Raw genomic sequence first — 15,114 nt, forward strand, 5'->3', positions numbered from 1 at the left:
CATAGCGTCATAGCAACAGGCACGCACACCTAACATCAGCCTATCCAACAGGAGACTGCAGACCAAAACAACCAGTGAACAAAGCTACAGCTAAGGCACCAAGCAAGCTATCTGTAACCTCCCTGTCTCTGTTTTTACACTGCTGCTACTCATGGTTTATTATCTATGCATAGTCACTTTACCCCTACTTACATGTACAAATTACCTTGACTAACCTGTACCCCTGCAAACTGACTCGGTACCGATACCCTCTGTATATAGCCTCGTTATTGTTATTTTATTGTTGCTTTTTTAAATACATTTTTTTACTTTAGTTTATTTAGTAAATATTTTCTTAATTCTATTTTCTTAACTGCATTGTTGGTTAAGGGTTAGTAAGTAAGCATTTCACGGTAAGATCTACACCTGTTGTATATAGGCGAATGTGACAAATAAAATTAGATTTGATTCAAGTCACTACTGTGACAGAAGTCTAAATATGGACTCTGTACTGTATCTAAATCAGTCTCTGGAGAGGCGGAGGGTCTTTAACGTTTGAGTACAAAGTTAAGTTGGAAGACAGCTGTAGCCTCGAGGGAGGGAGTTGAACTGAATTAGCTGTTTTAAAGTAACTGTCCAGTGTTTCCAGAATTCAATGAAATATGACCTAGAATGAACTAAAATAATAAAATAAAAAATAATACTAACTTTTAAAAGTGGACAGTTACCTAAAGGACTTTTGACAAAGATGATCTCAGCAAGAGCACTGGTTCTGGTAGGTAAACAGATGAAGTCACTACAGCCACAGTAACACAGCAACAGTAAAACAGCTACAGTAACACAGCCATACAGCCCAAGCTAAGAGGAAGTGACAGACAGGCTTCCAACTCTGAGAAAGGGCGCTTTGTTTGAGTTCTCTATAACTCCATCTCTCCCTCTTGGTTTGTCTATCCTCAGAGAATGAAGTACCTTTTTGTCCATTCATTATTTCAGAGCAGGCTATTCTTTCTTTGCATGTCTCCAAGGAGTCTGGTTTCCTCTTTAACTCTTCCATAGCTCACTGTATGTTTTAGCTGTGACAGTGGACCTCTTTAACTCTTCCATAGCTCACTGTATGTTTTAGCTGTGACAGTGGACCTCTTTAACTCTTCCATAGCTCACTGTATGTTTTAGCTGTGACAGTGGACCTCTTTAACTCTCTTTAACTGCCCTACTTCCTTACACAACAATGAAAATAACACTTTTCAGCCAAGATACTGTCTATTCCATTTCTTCAATTCCAGCTACATCCGTTAATAATTAACATATTTCTACATCAGATTTCTTTTGGTAGACTCAGAACTTTTAACCACACATCTGAGTAGGTAGGGTAGGTTAATAGCTTTTTAACTATTACACTATACAGTTGGTACTGAAGACAGAGAGAGCGGAAGAAGAGATGAAGGGGAGGACAGAGTTAGAGAGAGCGAGAGAGCTCTCTGTGCTGCACGTAAATAATCAGCACGCCAGCCATATGCTGCCAACCAGTGTAATCATAATTAATTACACACAAGAGCAGATCTAGGAGGGGGGAGGGAGGGAGAAGAGAGGGAGGCTTTTATATTATCACTCGTTTACGAGGTGGAGGGAACGTCTCGACACTCACCCGCTTCTCGTCTGTGACGATGTAGTGGCGCCCGTGCTTTTTGGTCAGGTGGGGTGCCAACACATCGAAGCGGCGACGGAATTCAGAGAACACCATGTGATCAGGGTATCCTTTTTGGAAAAGACAGCACAAGGTCAACATTTATTTAATCATTTGGATTAATTATACAATTCAATAAGAAGAATTAAGGGGGAAAATATCCCTCCCATGACTCAGCTTGACTTGGGTGGTGTCCCTCCTATGACTCAGCTTGACTTGTGGGGTGTCCAGTCCTACCTTGCCTGTAGATGCGCAGCGCGTCAATAAGCTTCGATCCACGGAGCTGAGCCCTCAGAAGGCCCACATCCAGCTGCATGAGGCCTGAGTCGCAGCTTTCTCCGTGGGCCACGCGCGGCTCGCCACCCACCCCCACCGCATCTGCCTTGGGCAGTAGGCAGTGGACAAAGTGAACTCTGGACCTGCGTACTGTGTCCAGCAGAGCATCCTGGAGAAACAAGAGGACAGGGAGTTAAAGCATTTCCACTCACACACAAGCACAAAGACTTAAGTTTGTGCACATTTGCATGTATAAATATAAATGTTTATATACAGTGGCTTGCGAAAGTATTCACCCCCTTGGCATTTTTCCTATTTTGTTGCCTTACAACCTGGAATTAAACTGGATTTAGGAGGGGTTTGTATTATTTGATTTATACAACATGCCTACCACTTTGAAGATGCAAAATATTTTTGGTGTGAAACAAACAAGAAATAAGACAAACAGAACTTGAGCGTGTATAACTATTCACCCCCGCAAAGTCAATACTTTGTAGAGCCACCTTTTGCAGCAATTACAGCTGCAAGTCTCTTGGGGTATGTCTCTATAAGCTTGGCACTGGGATTTAGCTTCTGGGATTTTTACCCATTCTTCAAGGCAAAACTGCTCCAGCTCCTTCAAGATGGACGGGTTCCGCTGGTGTACAGCAATCTTTAAGTCATATCACAGATTCTCAATTGGATTGAGGTCTGGGCTTTGACTAGGCCATTCCAAGACATTTAAATGTTTCCCCTTAAACCACTCAAGTGTTGCTTAAGCAGGATGGCTTAGAGTCATTGTCCTGCTGGAAGGTGAACCTCCATACCAGTCTCAAATCTCTTGAAGACTGAAACAGGTTTCCCCTCAATAATTTCCCTGTATTTAGCACCATCATTCCTTCAAATCTGACCAGTTTCCCAGTCCCTGCTGATGAAAAACATCCCCACTGCATGACGCTGCCACCACCATGCTTCACTGTGGGGATGGTATTCTTGGGGTGATGAGAGGTGCTGGGTTTGCGCCAGATATAGTGTTTTCCTTGATGGTCAAAAAGCTTAATTCTAGTCTCATCTGACCAGAGTACCTTCTTCCATATGTTTTCGGTGAGTCTCCCACACCAAATATGTTTGCTTATTTTTTTCTTAAGCAATGTATTTTTTTTGGTCACTCTTCTGTAAAGCCCAGCTCTGTGGAGTGTACGGCTTAAAGTGGTCCTATGGACAGATACTCCAATCTCCGCGATGGAGCTTTGCAGCTCCTTCAGGGTTATCTTTGGTCTCTTTTTTGCCTCTCTGATTAATGCCCTTCTTGCCTGGTCTGTGAGTTTTGGTGGGCGGCCCTCTCTTGGCAGGTTTGTTGTGGTGCCATATTCTTTCCATGTTTTAATAATGGATTTAATGGTGCTCCGTGGGATGTTCAAAGTTTCTGATATTTTTTTATAACCCAACCCTGATCTGTACTTCTTCACAACTTTGTCCCTGACCTGTTTGGAGAGCTCCTTGGTATTCATGGTGCCACTTGCTTGGTGGTGCCACTTGCTTAGTGGTGTTACAGACTCTTGGGCCTTTCAGAACAGGTATATATACTGAGATCATGTGACAGATCACGTGACACTTAAATAAAGTCCACCTGTGCGCAATCTAACTAATTATGTGACTTCTGAAGGTAATTGGTTGCATCAGATCATATTTAGGGGTATCATAGCAAAGGGGGTGAATAAATGTAAATGCACCACTTTTCCATTTGAAATGTTTTAGGTTGTAATGCAACAAAATAGGAAAAACACCAATGAATACTTTTGCAAGGCACTGTACAGTCAGTCCAGATATATTTGGACAATGACCAAGTTATTATTATTTTAGCTGTCTACCATAGCATATTGGAATTGAAATTAAATAATGAATATGAGCTGAAATCAGCTTTAATTTGAGGGTATTTACATCCAAAATGGGTGAACGGTGTAGGAATTACAGTACTATTTAAATGTGGTCCCCCCTTTTTAAGGGACCAAAAGTAATTGGACAATTGGCTGCTCAGCCGTTCCATGGCCAGGTGTGTGTTATTCCTTCATCCGTTCTTTTACAAGTAAGTAGATAAAAGGTCTTGAGTTGATTTTTGGCATTTGCATTTGGAATCGGTTGCTGTTACCACTCAATATGAACCCCAAAGAGCTGTCACTGCCTGCTGAATGTCACTGCCGGCTGAAAAATCTAAATATACCCAACAGAGAGACAGCAAAAACAATAGGTGTGGCCAAATCAACTATTTGGTACATTCTTAAAAAGAAAGAACGCACTGGTAAGCTCAAGAACACCAAAAGGCCCAGAAGACCACAGAAAACAACTGTGGTGGATGACAGAAGAATTCTTTCCCTGGTGAAGAAAAACCCCAGTTGGCCAGTTCAAGAACACCCTGAAGGATGTAGGCGTATCTGTGTCAAAGTCAACAATCGAGAAGACTTCACCAGAGTAAATACAGACGGTTTACCACAATATGTAAATCATTGGTAAGCCTCTAAAACAGGAAAAACAGATTAGAGTTTGCCAAACAACACCTAAAAAGCCTGTCCAGTTCTGGAACAACATCCTATGGACAGATGAGACAAAGATCAACTTGTACCAGAATGATGGGAAGAGACGAGTATGGAAGAGGGAAGGAACTGCTCATGATCCAAAGCATACCACCTAATCTGTGAAGCATGGTGGAGGTAGTGTTATGACGTGGGCATGTATGGCTGCCAATGGAACTGGTTCCCTTGTATTTGTTGATGATGTGTTTAGGGCTATATTATCTGCTCAGATTCAGCCAAATGCTTCAAAACGCATTGGATGGCGCTTCACAGTGCAGATGGACAATGACCTGACGCATACTGTAAAAGCAACCTAATACTTTTTAAAGTATTGAATCCAATTGAGCATGCATTTCACTTGCCAATGGCAAAATGCCTCAAGGACAAGCAGGAACTGAAGACAGCTGCAGTAAAGGCCAGGCAGAGCTTCACCAGGGAAGAAACCAAGCATTTGGTGATGTCCATGGGTTCCAGACTTCAGGCAGTCATTGACTGCAAAGGATTTGCAACCAATATTAAAACTCACAATTTAATTTATGTTAGTTTGTCCAATTTACTTTTGAGCCCTTAAAATTGGGGGGACCACATACAGAAAGTGCTGTAATTCCTACACCGTTCACCCGATTTGGATGTACATACCCTCAAATTAAAGCTGAAAGGATGCACTTTCAGCTCATCTCATGATAATAACTCAATGTCCAAATAGTTTTGGACCTGACTGTAGTTATATTTGTATAACGCTTAATTGTCATACAAAGATCCTAAGAGAAACTCAGACTTAAACCCCCTCAAATAGGAAAAACGGCAGCGTAGCCTAGTGGTTAGAGCGTTGGACTAGTAGCCGGAAGGTTGCAAGTTCAAACCCCCGAGCTGACAAGGTACAAATCTGTCGTTCTGCCCCTGAACAGGCAGTTAACCCACTGTTCCTAGGCCGTCATTGAAAATAAGAATTTGTTCTTAACTGACTTGCCTAGTTAAATAAAGGTAAAATAAAAATAAAAAAATAAAAAGAGGTAGGAAGAAACATTGAGAAAAGACTCCGCTCCACTCACCACTTGCAGTTTGATCTGGATGCAGAGGCTCTTCTTCTTCACGGCAGCCATACCGGTTGTGAAGGTCTTCCTCATGCTAGTGGCTCTGCGGAGGGCCAGCTGAGATCCCCCCTCCAACCCTGCGATAGAGCCAGACAGCACTGTGGGCCCTCCACTACGACTAGAGAACAGACTGCTGATGTTCTTCCTGTTAGAGGGAGAGACAGACAGACAGAGAAAGAGTGAGAGACAGAGACAAAGAGGTAAGTATATTTTCTTTGAAAAAGTGCTACTATGGGGAACAATCAGTGAATTAAATGTGTACTTCTGTGAGTCCTGCAGCAGAGTGGCAGCATTCTGGGAGGCGGGGTTCTGCTTGGCGTGGCTCAGCCAACCCTGAGCATCGTACTCCACCCAGTCTGTCCCGTGGCTGTGGCCCAACAGGAAGTGATGCGGCTTGTCGCTCTTCAGGAGCAGGGCGTGTCCTTTGTTGTCCCCCTGGTCAGGGCCGTAGTAACTGAAGAGTCTCTCCAGCAGAGTGTCCTCAGAGCCCCCTGGCTGCACAGCCTCCTCCTCCATCAGCCACAGCAGACCTCGAGCCTCATCTGTCCTTGCAAGGGTGCGCACCTGGGAGCCCCACAGGAACACACACACAGGTTAGAGAGGTGGGGATCTATCACTTGAGTCTAACACAAACACAAGTGAAGCAGCTGTGCAGAAAGCTTAGGGCCACAGCTCAGTCCAACATGCAGGTGCAGCATTCACAATAACCTCAGACACTCACATTAGACCACCACAGCACAGAGATGCTCACCCATCTCCACTCCACCAGTCATCCACGGCTCCTGTCATCCATCCAATCATGACATTGTTAACTCCATACACACCAACACTCTCCAAAACCAAAAAAGCAACCTAGTGTCTCCTATTTTTGTACTCATGGTTTAAATGTCCCAACACAGCCTTTATCCCTGGCCCAGTGTTGCCATAACATTACACCTGCTTAGCTGTGACACTTGTAGAAACTTCTAATTATGCACCAGCAGGGTTCAAATGGACTAATATGATTCAACATCTCTGTTGTACATTTCTGTAACAAAACAAGTCATTTTGTAAAGGCAATCATAACGTTTGGTAAATAAGAAGCTATAAGAGAGATGAGTCTTTGCCAATGGCTTCCTCATTATAGAGCTGGTACTCAAATCCACTCCTGGGCAGTGGAGCATTTAGAAACCTTGCTCTCTGACAGTCCACTTTGATAATGAACAGTGTTATTAGTCTATGTGAGAGTGTAGACTCTTTGGTGGACTCATTACATCTCTCTGTGGATGAAGGGAGGTGCAGGCAGGGCTACTTCACAAGCAACTGAAACTATAGCCTTTTTTTGTTGCCAATTTAATTATTCAACTGCTAGAAGCACTGCAGATATGTTGTACTGTGTTGGTAGCAGTCAACTAATTAACTGCCAAGTCAAGTAAATCTCAGATCCTTTTCAGAGAGAGATGAGAGATCAGAACCTCTTATTCAGAACGATCCTATGCCTTTACAGTATTTGACACTGCAGGCTGGAGGTGGATGACCTGTGGATACAACTTGGAATCTAATATTGCATTTTGTCAGGCGCTCTTCATCTAGATCTATAGCTCTGTTGATCTTTTCTTGATGTCACTTTTGGGGAGTTTGAGCTGGTTTCCAATAAGTCTGCCGCCGTTTCAATGCTGTTTGTTTGCTTGTCTGACTTATAGCTGTGTTTGGCCCTGTGTGCACTCACTCATTCATACACACGCATGCAAACCCGCACACACACTAACACAAAACAGTTATTTACTTTTGTCTCAACTTTCGATCAATTCCTGTGTGACCCCATCCTCATTCACTGTTGATCTAATTATGGTAAACGTGACATTCGCGGGCCAATACACATCAATGCAACACATTTCTGTTAAGAGTGCGTGCCATGCAGAGTTGTCTCATAAATAAACTGAATTAGAAGCCAACCCTGTCTGAAAAAGGCTCTCAACTCAACGAGGGGGAAAGGAATCAAACTTGACTGCAATTTATGAATTTGATGATGTGAGATTAATTATAAAAAATAAATTGCTAGGATAAAAATAAATAAAAACAAAAGAACAAACAATCAAAAGTTAATTGGATGGAGGTAATAATCCTGACATGGTTTATACACAGTCAAAAAGTTCAAGACTCAATTTGAATTAGGGGAGCAAAGAAGGGTAAGAGTAAGTAAGACTGTGTTTAACCCATTGTAACGCTCATAGCATGATGAAATCCAAGATAAAGTCCACAAACAAAAGAGGCACAGAGAGATTCTCCTTACCAGCGCTTGAGTAGATGCTTGGTCTATAGCTGCTACAGACATTGAGGTACTGGACTCTATGTCATCTAATGCAAGCTCTATGTTTTCCTAGATGGGAACAGAGGGGTTGGTTAGGTGTGATTGGAGTCAGTGATTTTCAGATCCGCTTATGTAAGAGCCTATAGAATTACACATTCTGACAACAATGACATTACAATCAGAAAAGCTAAATCAGACGTTTTAGTGTGAAAACAACATAGGACAATACAGGGTAGGGGGGCAATATTTTCACCTCCGGATGAAAAGCGTGCCGAAATTAGCTTGCTACTCAGGCCCATAAACTAGGATATGCATATAATTAGATTTGGATAGAAAACACTCTAAAGTTTCCAAAATTGTTAAAATAACGTCTGTGAGTATAACAGAACTGATATGGCAGGCAAAAACCTGAGGAAAATCCAACCAGGAAGTACTATTATTTTGAAAGGCTGTTTTTCCATTGAAAGCCTATCCACCATACAAAGACTTAGGACCCAGTTCACAATCTCTATGGCTTTCGCTACATGTGGCCAGTCTTTAGGCATTGTTTCAGGCTTTTACTCTGAAAAATGAGGGAGATACACCCCTTTCAATGAGTGGGCAGTGGAAACTTCCAGACATGAGCCAAGCGCGTGATCGGGAGCGGTTGTAATATTATTGATTATTTATGACAAAAACAACCTGAGGATTGATTTTAAACATCGTTTGACATGTTTCTACGAACTTTTATTGTACTTTTTAAAAACTTTTCTTCTGGATGTTGTGAGCATGCATTGTGCCTTTGGATTAATGATCTAAACGCACCAACAAAACTGAGGTTTTTGGACATAAAGAGGGACATTATCGAACAAAACTAACATTTATTGTCTAACATGGAGACCTGGGAGTGCCACCAGATGAAGATCATCAAAGGTAAGTGATTCATTTTAATGCTATTTCTGACTTTTGTGACACCTCTCCTTGGTTGGAAAATGGCTGTATGGTTTTCTGTGGCTAGGCGCTGACCTAACATAATCGTTTGGTGTGCTTTCGCCGTAAAGCCTTTTTGAAATTGGACACTGTGGTTGGATTTACACAGAGTTTATCTTTAAAATGGTGTATAATACTTGTATGTTTGAGGAATTTTAATTATGGGATTTCTGTTGTTTTGAATTTGGCGCCCTGCAATTTCACTTGCTGTTGTCGAGGTGGGACGCTACCGTCCCACTGGTGCCAGACAGGTTAATGACATTTATGATTTTCTTTCCAGACAGACATCTCTTTAGGGAAGTTTGAAAAGAGATTTGGAGAGGTTAAATCATTGTTAGTAAGAATACTTCTACTATGTAATGGTGAAGGTATTTGTCAGTGTCGTATATCTCTGTATATCTCTGCACCTCCTTATATCTCTCCAGCTCCTGTACAAAGGTGCGTTCGTGGAACAGAGTCTGCAGGCGCTCCTGGGCGTAGTTGTGGCACAGCTCCTCGAAGGTGGCACCACGCTGCCGCTTGGCCATACGAGGGTTCTGGAAACCCGGTGTGTCCACGATGAGCAGAGAGCACAGTGAGTGCTGACTGGACTTCAGAGCTCTGACACACGATATCAGACACATGCACACAGACAGACAGACAGACAGACATGGGTTAGAGCAAAACGTACAAATGCAGAGAGCGAAAGGGAGGGCTGAAAGAGAGAGGGAGGACTGAAAGAGAGAGGGAGGACTGAAAGACAGGGGGAGTGAGAAAAAACAGAGAGATACATAATGGTAAAGTAAGAAATATGAGAAAGAGGAAAACAGATAGATGAGCCGACAGACCTGTTGACAAGGGAGATAACGAGGGTGAAGAGCTCTGAGTACAGGCCTGAAGCCATGGCCTCCAAACAATCCAGGGCTGTGATCTTAGAGCCTGAGAGAGAGAGAGCGAGAGTGAGAGAGAGAGAAAAGGAGTTATGAGTTAAAAAGCACATCCATAGCCTTTAGTTTCTCATTGTATACTAGTTCATTCTACTTCATATTGGAGACTGGTAGTCTCTGAAGGTCCCTTACCTGAGCTGTCTCCTGCGCCGGCCTCGTCGGGCCCCCCACGGAAGGAGGTGGACCTCTGCATGGGCCCCTTGGCCTGGTGCTTAAAGATGGAAGAGGAGAGCTCCTCCAGGGTGCAGCCCAGCAGGTAGGCTGCCTTCTGGGCCCACTCATGACGGGCAAACTGCTTACGGCCAGCTGGGGACCAGGGACAGAAGTTTCAGAACTTTCAACTGCAAAAGCTTGTGCCCAACCTAGCCTTTGAGGAAAAATAATATTTGCACCCCTAATAACAGGCTGTTAGAATTAACTCAATGATCTCTTCCATACTGTAGCTCAATGATAAACACATTGCTTTTATGACTAAGTTGGAGCATTGTGTTTTCTATCACAATAAAGGTAAGTTAATAAACGCTAACAAACAACTCCATGTCTGCAGTCAAAATACTTTATTTTTACGCTCTAAGACCTCGCACTAGCCACTTTCCCTTGGGGGAATCCCCGTAAAAACCAGATGCATAACACTAACGTTGCCTTCTCAGCCTTCGATTTAGCTTGAGGGAGCAAGTTAAGAACTTTGATCACTTGTGAGGTTGATATGAACCACAATTCAATCCAAACTGTAGTCACGTGTCATACTCTGGTGGCCGTGAAGTATCACATTTAATCAACACAGCTGCATTTTCATCATTTCATTCAATATTGTGATGCTAGCTTGCTAAAAAAATATATAAACATTACCAGTCAAAAGTTTGGACACACCTACTCATTCAAGGGATTTTCTTTATTTTAAAATGTTTCTACATCAAAACTATGAAATAACAAATGGAATCATGTAGTGACCAAAAAAGTGTTTTATATTTGAAATTCTACAAAGTAGCCACCCTTTGCCTTGATGACAGCTTTGCACACTCTTGGCATTCTCTCAACCAGCTTCACCTGGAATGCTTTCCCAACAGTCTTGAAGTAGTTTCCACATATGCTGTGCACTTGTTGACTGCTTTTCCTTCACTCTGAGGACCAACTCATCCCAAACCATCTCAATTGGGTTGAGGTCGGGTGATTGTGGAGGCCAAGTCATCTGATGCAGCCCACCAACACTCTCCTTCTTGGTCAAATAGCCCTTACATAGCCTGGAGGTGTGTTGGGTCATTGTCCTGTTGAAAAGCAAATGATAGTCCCACTAAGCACAAACCAGATGGGATGGCATATCGCTGCAGAATGCTGCGGTAGCCATGCTGGTAAAGTGTGCCTTGAATTCTAAATAAATCACAGACAGAGTCACCAGCAAAGCACCCCCACACCATCACACCTTCTCCTCCATGCTTCAGGGTGGGAACCACACATGCAGAGATCATCCGTTCACCAACTCAAAGACACGGCAGTTGGAACAATAAATCTCAAATTTAGACTCAATTTTCACTGGTCTAATGTCCATTGCTCGTGTTTCTTGGCACAAGCAAGACTCTTCTTATTATTAGTGTCCTTTAGTAGTGGTTTCTTTGCAACAATGCGACCATGAAGGCCTGATTCACGCAGTCTCCTCTGAACAGTTGATGTTGAGATTAGAGGTCGACCGATTAAGTTTTCATAACAATCGGTAATCGGCATTTCTGGACACCGATTGTGGCCGATTACATTGCACTCCACGAGGAGCCTACATGGCAGGCTGACTACCTGTTACGCGAGTGCAGCAAGAAGCCAAGGTAAGTTGCTAGCTAGCATTAAACTTATCTTATAAAAAAATCTATCTTAACATAATCACTAGTTAACTACACATGGTTGATGATATTACTAGTTTATATAGCTTGTCCTGCGTTGCATATAATTGACGCGGTGCCTGTTAATTTATCATTGAATCACAGCCTACTTCGCCAAAAGGGTGATGATTTAACAAGTGCATTCGCAAAAAAAGCAGAGTCGTTGCACCAATATGTACCTAACCGTAAACATCAATGTCTTTCTTTAAAATCAATACACAAGTATATATTTTTAAACCTGCATATTTAGCTAATATTGCCTGCTAATATTTATTTTAACTAGGGAAATTGTGTTACTTCTCTTGCGTTCTGTGCAAGCAGTCAGGGTATATGCAGCAGTTTGGGCCGCCTGGCTCGTTGCGAACTGTGTGAAGACCATTTATTCCTAACAATGACTGTAATTAATTTGACAGAATTGTACAAAATTATGACATAACATTGAAGGTTGTACAATGTAACAGCAATATTTACACTTAGGGATGCCACCCGTTAGATATAACACAGAACGGTTCCGTATTTCACTGAAAGAATAAGTTTGGTTTTCAAAACGATAGTTTCCGGATTTGATCATATTAATGACCTAAGGCTCGTATTTCTGTGTGTTATTATGTTATAATTAAGTCTATGATTTGATATTTGATAGAGCAGTCTGAGCAGTGGTAGGCAGCAGCAGGCTCATAAGCATTCATTCAATCAGCACTTTTGTGCGTTTGTCAGCAGCTCTTCACTGTGCTTCAAGCATTGAGCTGTTTATGACTTCAAGCCTATCAACTCCTGAGATTAGGCTGGTGTAACCGATGTAAAATGGCTAGCTAGCAGGGTGCGTGCTAATAGCATTTCAATCGGTGACGTCACTCGCTCTGAGACCTTGAAGTAGTTGTTCCCCTTGCTCTGCAAGGGCCGTAGCTTTTGTGGAGCGATGGGTAACGATGCTTCGAGGGTGGCTGTTGTCGATGTGTTCCTGGTTCGAGCCCAGGTAGGGTCGAGGAGAACGGAAGCTATACTGTTACACTGGCAATACTAAAGTGCCTATAAGAACATCCAATAGTCAAAGGTATATGAAATACAAATGGTACAGAGAGAAATAGTCCTATAATTCCTATAATAACTACAACCTAAAACTTCTTACCTGGGAATATTGAAGACTCATGTTAAAAGGAACCACCAGCTTTCATATGTTCTCATGTTCTGAGCAAGGAACTTAAACGTTAGCTTTTTTACATGGCACATATTGCACTTTTACTTTCTTCTCCAACACTTTGTTTTTGCATTATTTAAACCAAATTGAACATGTTTCATTACTTATTTGAGGCTAAATTGATTTTATTTATGTATTATATTAAGTTAAAATAAAAGTGTTCATTTAGTATTGTTGTAATTGTCATTATTACAAATAAATAAATACATTTAAAAAATCGGCCAATTAATCGGTATCGGCTTTTTTTTGGTCCTCCAATCGGTATTGGTGTTGTAAAATCATCATCGGTCAACCTCTTGTTGAGATGTGTCTGTCACTTGAACTCTGTGAAGCATTTATTTGTGCTGCAATTTCTGCGTCTGGTAACTCTAATGAACTAATCCTCTGCAGCAGAGGTAACTCTGGGTCTTCCTTTCCTGTGGTGGTCCTCATAAGAGCTAGTTTCATCATAGCGCTTGATGGTTTATGTGACTGCAGTTGAAGAAACTTGAAAAGTTCTTGAAATATTCCAGATTGACTGACCTTCATGTTTTAAAGTAATGATGGACTGTCATTTATCTTTGCTTATTTGAGCTGTTCTTGCCATAATATGGACTTGGTCTTTTACCAAATGCGGCTACAGTATCTTCTGTATACCACCCCTACCTTGTCACAACACTGATTGGCTCAAACACATTTTGAAGGAAAGAAATTCCACAAATTAACTTTTAACAAGGCACCCTGTTAATTGAAATGCATTCCAGGTGACTACCTCATGAAGCTGATTGAGAGAATGCCAAGAGTGTGCAAAGCTGTCATCAAGGCAAAGGGTGGCTACTTTGAAGAATCTCAATATAAAATATATTTTGATTTGTTTAACACTTTTTTGGTTACTACATGATTCCATATGTGTTATTTCATGTCTTCACTATTATTCTACAATGTAGAAGTAAAAATAAAGAAAAACCCTGGAATGAGTAGGTGTGTCCAAACTTTTGACTGGTACTGTATATGACATTGATTTTAGAGTTGGCAAATTGGCTTAGTCTCGGAGTGAGAATCCAATAAAACGTAGCTAGCTTCATACACATACTTTTTGGAATTCTGAAATCTATTGGAATAAATGACCAAACTATAAAACTAGCTAGCCTGCTAATATGGGTAACTGTAGCTAGCTAGCTACGTTAGCTTGCTAGGTACATAAATAGCTTTAGGTTGGTTGTTTTTAAGCTCAACTTCAAGATTTCCATCAAGGACGTTGCCTCTCTGATCATCACTCTCCCTCGCTTGGGCAAGGGACATTTAAGGTATACTCGGCTGAGGGTTTAGGGCCGAGGGCTGTCTACTTTGAGTTTGGACTGCAGCCCATCTTTTGAGCTTTGAGGCCTCCTCTACCAAGACAACCCTGAGAATAGACTGCTAAGCACTGTTAGCTGGTTTGACAACAACTCTCTGCCCCCCCATGTTACTGGCTCCGTGTGGCGATTCACCCCCACTGTTTTCTGGAGCGCTTTCAGAGACATAGCAACTCAGGCAATATGGTCGCCTCTAACCTCTCATCAAACAACACTCTACCACAGAGTCCAAGAAGAACATTCTAGACTAGAGAGACAGAACACAGAGAATCAAAACAATGTTCTGACACAAACAACTAGAAAGTTCCCCTGTGGGTTGGGGGGGGGGGGGACCAAACAGGTTCAAATGAACAAGCTTTGCTTTTGCTTTGGGTCTGAATAATAATAACAGTGCTGTGGAATTGGAAGTAGGCGACATGGAGAGACATCAGACAGAGTGCTTTAAAGGACAACAAAGTTCTGATTCATGAAGCAACGTGTGAGTGAGAGAGAGAGGGAGAGAGACAGACAGACAGAGAGACAGAGACCAAGAGAGAGAGAGAGAGAGAGAGAGAGAGAGAGACAGAGAGAGAGAGGAAAGAAAACAATAAAAATGCTAATGACAGAACGTCTGGGTAGAATGATAAAGGCATTAAGAAAGACGACATATCTACAAGACTAAGTTAGAAAATAAGAAAGAAAGAAGAGCTTGGTTTTAATGTTTTTTTTCCATTACCTTCGCCAGCCTCTGCATGTCAAGGGCGCAGCATGCAACATGCAAGTAGAGAGAGGGGTTAGAAACACAGTTCATGTATTAACAATTCATATTTATCACTGGAGAACAGACATGTTATCATACACAAAACATTAAGGACATATGCTCTTTCCATGACATAGACTGAACAGGTGAATCCACGTGAAAGCTATGACCCCTTATTGAGGTCACTTGTTAAATCCACTTCAATCAG

The 15,114-nt window shown here is 42.0% G+C and overlaps 1 protein-coding gene across 13 annotated transcripts in view; it reads right to left on the reverse strand.

The window, feature by feature from the left end:
* LOC109905816 (unconventional myosin-XVIIIa) overlaps window positions 1-15,114 on the reverse strand; it is a 159,594-nt gene that overhangs the window by 50,157 nt on the left and 94,323 nt on the right. For 12 of the 13 annotated variants that reach the window (XM_031791036.1, XM_031791034.1, XM_020503439.2 and 9 more), the window contains 9 exons: window positions 14,883-14,894; window positions 9,900-10,073; window positions 9,669-9,759; window positions 9,249-9,441; window positions 7,855-7,941; window positions 5,845-6,146; window positions 5,541-5,727; window positions 1,901-2,108; window positions 1,625-1,734 (listed from right to left, as the gene is read on the reverse strand). In XM_031791036.1, the coding sequence (XP_031646896.1) occupies window positions 1,625-1,734; window positions 1,901-2,108; window positions 5,541-5,727; window positions 5,845-6,146; window positions 7,855-7,941; window positions 9,249-9,441; window positions 9,669-9,759; window positions 9,900-10,073; window positions 14,883-14,894 (1,364 nt within the window). The remainder of the gene's footprint in view (window positions 1-1,624; window positions 1,735-1,900; window positions 2,109-5,540; window positions 5,728-5,844; window positions 6,147-7,854; window positions 7,942-9,248; window positions 9,442-9,668; window positions 9,760-9,899; window positions 10,074-14,882; window positions 14,895-15,114) is intronic. The other variant, XM_031791027.1, reaches the window with a different exon arrangement.

The sequence above is a fragment of the Oncorhynchus kisutch genome, linkage group LG15 (genome assembly GCF_002021735.2).
Source record: "Oncorhynchus kisutch isolate 150728-3 linkage group LG15, Okis_V2, whole genome shotgun sequence".
Classification (NCBI taxonomy): domain Eukaryota; kingdom Metazoa; phylum Chordata; class Actinopteri; order Salmoniformes; family Salmonidae; genus Oncorhynchus; species Oncorhynchus kisutch.